Below are 8,701 nucleotides of genomic sequence, written 5' to 3'. Positions count from 1 at the left end.
AAGACAGTGAGAAAACATTTTTTAGGTCCCGTTTAGGTTTTTTTTTCCCTGTTAATACAATGATGTGTGCAATCTCCAATTGACACTGAATCCAAGTACCTCCTCATGCAGTTTGAATAGATATGCAAATCAAGACCCTTCATGGCTGACAATCAATCAAACTCTGTCCCTACCCCCAGCCCACCATTTCCCCCATCCAAGCCCTGGCACTCAGAGCAGCCTTGTGCAAATCTGAGCTCCCTCCAGCCCAGGCTGCACCTGCAGCTTTCAGCTCCTTGGCTCCAACTCCCACCTGCTTTCCTTGCAGAAGAAGCTGCCCGAGACACAGAGGGATGTTCATTTCTTGTCAGCCAGCAAAGCCAAGGGAAGGCACAGCTCCATCAAATGCAAGTCTTTTTTCTCCCTGGGCCTGCCCCTGATCCCCACAGCCTGTCCTGTTTCCTTCATCCCTGCATTGCCAGGACTCTCTGGGATAAGGGAGCTCTGCTCTGGCTACAGAGGGAGGTGCAAGTGCCACCACTGGAGTGGGAACCACAACTCATCAGGTTTGTGTCCTTTGGGGGTCAGGAGCTGGTGAGACTCAGAGGCACAGAAAGTTTCTCCTCATGGCCAACAGACCATGGTTGAACAGAATGCTATTTAATAACAATCTCGCTCTTCCCTGAGCCATGTGCAACGTCTCAGCAGTGCCTGATGAGTCCACCATCCACAAGAGATTTCCATACTAGAATTAATTTTAGACAAGCATGGTTCTGTGACAGATATAAACACAATTAAGTTCTTGTATCAGGATGCTCATCCTGGAGTGGGGGCAAAACAGCTCCAACAATTCCTGATTTGCAAAGAGTTCAGCGGTGGATGGAGAAGGGAAGTCAGGCTGCTCTTGGTGCTGAGGAAATGCTGAAACCAGCCTGACTCATTTCATCTCCTCCTGTCCTGGCTGATCTCCCCTCTTTCCCCTTCCACCCATTGGCTTTTGTCTCCCACCAGGCCCCCGGTGAAGAGCCTGGCTCTGTGTTCTCCATCCCCTCCTCGCTGGCACTGCCAGGCTGGGATGAGGAGCCCCTCAGCCTTCCCTGCTCTGGGCTGGACAAGCCCAGCTCCCTCAGCCTCTGCTCACAGCCCAAGGGCTCCAGCTCCACCTTGGAGGCCCTTCCCAGACCCTGCTCCAGCTGCCAGACATCTTTCCTGCCCTGGGCAACCCAAGCCAGGCCACAGTGACCTGGATAATCCCCGTCCTTGATGTCCTGGTCACACAGCCCTGGCCCCTTGTCCCCATGTCAGGCTCTGGGGTGGATCCTGTGCAACATCCTTTGCTGGAGGCTGTGGCTCCAGGTGGGCCGGGGGGATCCCAGGGGACAGGGACCCCGCTGGGCATGGACAGCATTGGACTTGTTGGGAGAAACTGTGAGGGGGAGCTGGGGCAGAGTGACCAACCCAGTGACCTGACACAGCCCTGCTGGGATGTCACAGAGCCCCTCTGGGATGTCACAGCCTGCTCTGTGAGCTCACAGCCCATTCTCTAATGTCACACAGCCGGTCTCTGATGTCACAGCCATCTCTGTGATGTCATAGTCTGCTCTGTGATGTCATAGTCTGCTGCTCTGTAATGTCACAGCTGGCTCTGTAATGTCATATAGGCAGTCTGTGATGTCAAAGCTGCTTGATGACTTCACATAATCCACTCTATGATGTCATAGCCCACTCTGTGACCTCATGTTACCAGATGATCAATTGCCTACACCAGGTGAGCTGACACCTGGAGCTTGTTCTCCACATCCCCAGGCCTATGGAAACCACACAAGGCCCATTGTGTGAGAAGGGGAACTGGAAGTTCAGCAGCCTCAGTGTCCTGCCAGCTCAGCCAGGCCCACTGGAACATTGGGGTCGACGACCACCAGGGACCACCAGAGAGACCCCCAGGACAGAAGAGAGCATGGGTAAAGGGAAGGGGAAATAGACAAATGATTTTGGGGAAATGATTATCATATGCGTGTTAAGTGCAGGAGAATCGGTGAATATGTGTGCAAAATACAGAAAATAAACAGAAACTTTCCTGTACTCAGCCTGCACGGCTTTGGGGGGAGCTCTCCCCTGTGCATCAGGCTGAATAAAGAATGCTGCTTCTGAATGCTACACTGGGGTTAAGGAGTTTTCTGTTTTACTGAATTTTTGGTAACACTCCCACTGCCAAGGAAAGCTCTGTCTGCTGCTGTTCACAAACAGAGAAGGGCTGGGGGCAGATGTGGGGCTCAGAGGCTGCCTGGGGCACAGTGACCATGAAATCATCAAGTTTTCAATGTTCCGTGAAAGAAGGAGGGGGGCAGCAACAGAACTTCTGGACTGCAATTAGGAAGGGCAGACTTTGGCCTATTCAGGATGCAGATTTGAGGAGTATCGAATCAGGTACTGATGTTTTAAAGGGAAACAGACCTTAAGAACAAAGAGGTCCAGGAAGAATGGACAAGCTTCAATATAGTAATCTTAAGGAGGAAGGAGCAGCCTGTCCCAGGATGGCAAAAGATGAGCTAGAGAGGAAAATGACTGTCCTGGCTCCACATGGAGATTTTGTGAGAACTCGGAGGGAAAAAGGACCAGAAACTCAGGAAGTGTTTAAAGATGTCCTTAGGTTATACAGAAAGAAAATTATAGAAGTCAAAGTTCAATTAGAACATAATCTGGTGGTTTCTGTAAGGAAAAAAAAAGAGTTTTTATAAAAATTTATAGCAAAAGGTAGGAGAAGAACATCTACTCGTTGTTGGATGCAGTGGAGAATACAGTAAGAAAAGATAAAGAAAAGTCTGAGCTACGTAACACCTTGTTTGTCTCAAGTATATTTTTTCAGTATTAGGACAGGTTTTCCTTAGGACAAGTGTTCTCCTGAGCTGAGAGATGGACACAGGGAGAAGAACAGCCCCCTGGAATCCAGGAGGAAGCAGCTGGGGACCTGCTGAGCCACTCAGATGCTCACAGGTGTATGGGATCAGATGGGATCCATCCCAGGGGGATGAGGGAGCTGTGGATGAGCTCCCTAAGCTGCTCTCCATCATTTACCATCAGTCCTGGCTCAGCAGGGAGGGCCCAGAGCACTGGAGGTGCCAGGGTGAGCCCATCCCCAGGAAGGGCTGGAAGGAGGATCTGGGGAACTCCAGGCCTGTCAGCCTGACCTGGGTGCCTGGCGAGGTTATGGAACAGATCACCTTGAGTGCCATCACAGGGCACCCACAGGATGGCCCAGGGATCAGAGCCAGCCTGCGTGGATTTAGGGGTGGCAGGTCCTGCCTGGCCAACCTGGTCTCCTTTTATGCCCAGGTGACCCAGCTGTGGATGTGGGAAAGGCTGTAGATGTTGCGTGCCTGGACTCCAGCAGAGCCTTTGACTCTGTCTCTGACAGCATTCCCTGGAAAAGCTGCAGCCCACGGCTTGGGCAGGTTCCCTCCTGGCTGGGAGATTTAAGAGCTGGCTGGAGGCTGGGCCCAGAGAGTGGTGGGGATGGTGCTGCACCCAGCTGGTGTCCAGGCACTGGTGCTGTCCCCAGGGATCTGTGCTGGGCCCAGTCCTGTTTAATATCTTCACTGATGATCTGGGTGAGGGGATCGAGTCCAGCATTCACAAACTGCAGACGGCACCAAGCTGGGTGTGAGTGTGGATCTGCTGGAGGGCAGGACAAGAAGACACAGCCTTGAGCTGCACCAGGGGAGGCTCAGGCTGGACAATAGGAAGGAGTTCTTCACAGAAAGGGTGAGTGGGAACTGGAATGGGCTGGCCAGGGGGGAGGTGGCAGAGTCACTGTCCCTCTCCAGTGGCACTTAGTGGCATGGTCTGGGTGACAAGGCAGTATTAGGGCATTGGTTGGACTTGATGATCCCAAAGGTCTTTTCCAGCCTATTTGATTGTGTCATTCTCTGATGATTGGGACACTCTGGGGCCATTGTGACACTGCAGGGCCTCGTGGAACTCAGAGGACCATGGTGACACCGTGCAGCCCCACAGAACCAGGGCTCCATTGCTGTGCTGTGGGGCCAAATGGAACCAGGGAGTGCCCCGTGACACTCTGGGCCCTCGTGGAACCACAGAGGCCATTGTGACACTGCAGGGCCTCGTGTAACCAAGGGGTTTCACCATTTTGACACTGCAAAACCAAGGAGACCATTGGGAGACTGCAGGGCCCAGTGGAACCAAGGGGCCATTCTGACACTGCGGGGCCTCATGGCACCAAGGGGCCATTCTGACACTGCGGGGCCTCATGGCACCAAGGGGACATCGTGACACTCTGGGCCCCATCGAACCAAGGGGCCACTGTGGAACTGCAGCACCGAGAACATGGTGACACTGTGAAGCCCCATGGAACCAATGGGTCCATTGTCACATTTTGAGGCCCCATGAAACCAAGGAGACCAGTGTGACAGTGCAGGGCCTGGTGTAACCAAGAGGCCATTGTGACACTGAGGGGCCCCATGGAACCAAGGACATCTTTGCAGATGTCACCAAGCTGGATGTGAGCTTTGATCTGAGGGAACATAGGAGTGGTCTGCACAGGGACCTTGATAGGCTGGATCCAGGGGATGAATCCAACAAGGTGAGTTTTAACAAATCCAAGTGCTGAGCCCTGATATTTGGCCCCAGTGCTACAGGCTGGGGACAGAGTGGCTGGAGAGCGGCCAGGCAGAAAGGGACCTGCAGGGCCTGAGGCTGGACATGAGGCAGCAGTGTGCCCAGGTGGGCAAGAAGGCCAATGGCTCCTGGCCTGGATCAGGAATGGTGTGGCCAGCAGGATCAGGGCTGCTGTGCCAGCACTGATCTGCCCCCAGCTCTGCACACAGACATTGCTGCTGCAGCTCCAGAGAAGGGAACACAAGGGCATCTCTGGAAAAAACTTTGCTGGGAGATTCTTTAGTTCCTTTAAAGCCACAAGGAGTGCAGCCCCTCATTGACACAATCTGTGGCTACAGGGAAGATGGAGAGAAACAAAATGAGAAATGGCAAACCCAATGGCTTTTCTTTGTGGACAATATTAAAAAACTGAAACATGGGGAAAAAAAGAACAAACCCACAACCAGACCCAAAAGAATTATCAAAGGTGATTTATATTACATGGCCTGCCCCTGCTGCAGCCCCAGCACTGCCACCCCCAGGGCTGTGCCCGGCCCGGAGAGCACTCAGGGCCTGCAGCAACACCAGGGCCACCAGGGCAGCAGGGCAGGGCCACGGCAGCAGCACTGGCAACACCAAGTGCTGCTGCTGCTGCTGGGCACAGCTGCTGGGCCAGCACTGATCTGCCCCAGCTCTGCACACAGACATTGCTGCTGCAGCTCCAGAGAAGGCAACAAAAGGGCACCTCTGCAGAAAACTCTGCTGGGAGATCTCTTAGTTCCTTTAAATACACCAAGAGCACAACCCCTCATTGACACAGTCTGTGGCCACAGGGAAGGTGAAGAGAAACAAAATGAAAAATGGTACAATAAATGAGATTTATTTGTGGAAAAGATTAAAAACCTAAAATAAAAAGAGAAAGAACTTCCAAAATTAAACCAACATGTACAATCTAAGATGACTTTTATTACAAGTGATTTGCAGAAATTGGCCAGGAGTTTATTATTTCTGAAAGCATCCAGTCATCAGTCTCCACACTACAGCCTTGAGCTCCTGGTTCCTCAGGCTGTAGATGAGGGGGTTCAGGGCTGGAGGCACCACCGAGTACAGAACTGACAGGGCCACATCCAGGGATGGGGAGGACATGGAAGGGGGTTTCAAGTACAAAAATATACTAGTGCTGAGGAACAGGGAGAGCACAGCCAGGTGAGGGAGGCAGGTGGAAAAGGCTTTGTGCCGTCCCTGCTCAGAGGGGATCCTCAGCACAGCCCTGAAGACCTGCACATAGGAGAAAACAATGAACACAAAACAACCGAGTCCTAAACAGCCACTAACAGCAAGAAGCCCCAGTTCCCTGAGATAGGACTTGGAGCAGGACAGTTTGAGGATCTGTGGGATTTCACAGAAGAACTGGCCCAGGGCATTGCCATGGCACAGGGGCAGGGAAAATGTATTGGCCGTGTGCATGAGAGCATTGAGAAAGGCACTGGCCCAGGCAGCTGCTGCCATGTGGGCACAAGCTCTGCTGCCCAGGAGGGTCCCATAGTGCAGGGGTTTGCAGATGGACACGTAGCAGTCGTAGCACATGATGGCCAGGAGGAAATACTCTGCTCCAAGGAAGAAGAAAGTCAGAAAGACCTGTGCAGCACATCCAGTGTAGGAGATGTTGCTGGTGTCCCAGAGGGAATTGTGCATGGCTTTGGGGACAGTGGTGCAGATGGAGCCCAGGTCAGCAAGGGCCAGGTTGAGCAGGAAGAAGAACATGGGCGTGTGCAGGTGGTGGCCGCAGGCTACGGCGCTGATGATGAGGCCGTTGCCCAGGAGGGCAGCCAGGGAGATGCCCAGCAAGAGGCAGAAGTGCAGGAGCCGCAGCTGCCGCGTGTCTGCCAATGCCAGCAGGAGGAAGTGCCTGATGCAGCTGCTGTTGGACATTTGCTGCGGCTGCACATGGGCACCTGTTCATGGGGAAAGGACAGTGACAAGTCAGCAGAGGCTGCTTGGAGCCAAACCTGGGCCATTCCCTGCAGACTGCCCCGCTTGGACTCACCCAGCCTTGTTCCTGCTCTGGGAAAACCTTCACCCAGGTCCCTGCCTGAGCTCCAGTTGTGCTGGCTGAGGGTGCCAGGAGCAGCCAGGCCTGTGCATGGGGGCTCTTGAGGAGCCATCCCTGCCCCACTGCCCTGGGTTTGTGGCCATGTGGCAGAGGAACAAGGCTGGATATTCAGGATTTGTGAGGGGAATCACTCCTAATGCAGACAGGCTTGGTAGCATCTGCACTCCTAGTTCTAAAGGAAATGGATGGCACAAGTTGGTTTTAGAAATTGTTTTCCTACCCACACACCATTCCTGGCTCTCTGAGGTCACAAATCCCCAGCATTTCTGCTGCACTCAGAGTTTTCCACTGAGAGATGGGAGAGGCAAAGGATTCCCTGTGGCTCAGGGAAGGTGAGGGGCTGGATGGGCTTGTTCCCAGCTGCCCTGGCTTTGCACCTTTGACTGAAATCAGAGCACAGTCACACTCCTGGGTCACCCTGGGATAAACCAGACCCTGCCCAGAGCAGAGGGATCCCTGAATGTCTCACCCTCTCTCAAGGTCTCTGGGCAAGGTCTCAGCACCCCCTTGTGCCAAGGACACTCACGGCTCCCTGGGCAAACCCAGCAGCATTTCCTCAGCTGTGGCAGCTCTGCCCTTCCTCGTGGGACATTCAGGGAACTCCCAGAGGCTCTGGCACAGATCTGCACCCAGGAGGGCAGCTCAGAGCCTGGCAGGGCACAGCAAGGAGATCCCTGGCTGTGCCCATGATGGGATCTCAGGGACGGGGCTCAGCTCATTCCCCTTTGCCATGGACTGCTTTGCCCACAGCCCCACAGGTGCCAGGGAAGCTTGGACACCCCATTCCCATGGACAGCCCTGCCTGGCAGGAATGCCAAGGGCAGCGCCTGACTCAGCTGCTGCAGATGCCAGAGCCTCCCTGAGAGCAGCAGATAACAGTGCCAATGTCAGGGCAGTGCAGAACCAAGAGCAGATGTTGTGGTGCTGTGCCTGAGAGGGCAGGGCAGAGACAGCCGGGCACTCAGGACAGTGTTCCCGTGCCCAGCTGTGCCCGGCACCTCCCACACATCAACAGTGCCCTCCTGCCCCAGCCCTGCTCTCTTCAGCCCCCTCTCCTTCCCTGAGCATCTCCCTGGGCCTGGACATTCCCTCCTGAGAGGAGCCTTGTCCCTGCCAGCGCTCACAGAGCCCATCCCAGCCTGCGTGCCCTGGCTGGGGCCCTACAGAAACCTGCCTGTGTGCAGGGCCCTGGCTGGGGCAGGCTCTGTGTGCAGCAGGGCAAGGGCAGCTCAGGAGAGCCCTGCTGGGCCCTGCAAAGGTGATGCTGCTGCTGTGCAGGGCTGAGGAGTGGCTGAGGGCCCTTTGGGAGGCTCCCAGCAGAGACACTGATCAACTTAATTTACAGTTCTGCAGTCCCTGTAAAAGATCAAACATTCCTTTGATGATCCTGTGTGTCCCTTTCAACTCAGAATGTCCTGGGATTCTGGGATTACAATTCCTGTTCTGCTTCTCTCATCCCCTTGTTGTCTATAATCCAAAGAGAAAAAACCCTTGCAACAGTGTTAGAACAGTAAAGGAAAAACCAGATAATAATTGGAAGCTTCCAGGTGTCCCAGTGGGGATGGGGCACACCCAGGGCCTGATTTCAACAATTTATTAAGGTTGATTAATTAGGATATTTAACAGGAACATCCAATAGGAGATTAACTTACCCCAGTTACATGCCTCTGGCTCAATCCATTGGAGTAGGTCCAAGGGCTTCTTTACCTTCACTTTTTGTTATGACTGCTCACATTCTGGTCAAAAACCAAAATGTTCTTCTTGTAGGTCCTCTTCCTGATAATAAGACTATACAGGATACTATATGTATTGTATACTATATATATTTCAGGAATGCATTTAGACAGTCACCTTATTTTTCTAAAATCAAAGAAAAAGGTTAGGGAAAATAATAAAGTTAATAAAGGATTATAGTTATAGATATATATAATAGTAATAGAGTTCATTAAGAGTTTAATAGACTTAAAAAAGGAAAATAGATTTATAACTATATAA

At 52.9% G+C, this 8,701-nt stretch overlaps 1 protein-coding gene across 1 annotated transcript; it reads right to left on the bottom strand.

Annotated features, from left to right (window-relative positions):
- Positions 1-5,595: 5,595 nt before the first annotated feature.
- LOC118700693 (olfactory receptor 14A16-like) lies at positions 5,596-6,525 on the bottom strand. The gene has a single exon (XM_036405289.1). The coding sequence runs from the start codon at positions 6,523-6,525 to the stop codon at positions 5,596-5,598; it is 930 nt and encodes a 309-aa protein (XP_036261182.1).
- Positions 6,526-8,701: the final 2,176 nt, after the last annotated feature.

The sequence above is a fragment of the Molothrus ater genome, chromosome 34 (assembly GCF_012460135.2).
Source record: "Molothrus ater isolate BHLD 08-10-18 breed brown headed cowbird chromosome 34, BPBGC_Mater_1.1, whole genome shotgun sequence".
Taxonomy (NCBI): Eukaryota; Metazoa; Chordata; class Aves; order Passeriformes; family Icteridae; genus Molothrus; species Molothrus ater.
Note: the sequence above shows the minus strand (reverse complement) of the source record. Positions and strands in the feature narration are given on the sequence as shown.

Excerpts from the sequence above, each read along its gene's own strand:
- LOC118700693 (XM_036405289.1), bottom strand. The coding sequence starts at position 6,525 with ATGTCCAACAGCAGCTGCATCAGGCACTTCCTCCTGCTGGCATTGGCA.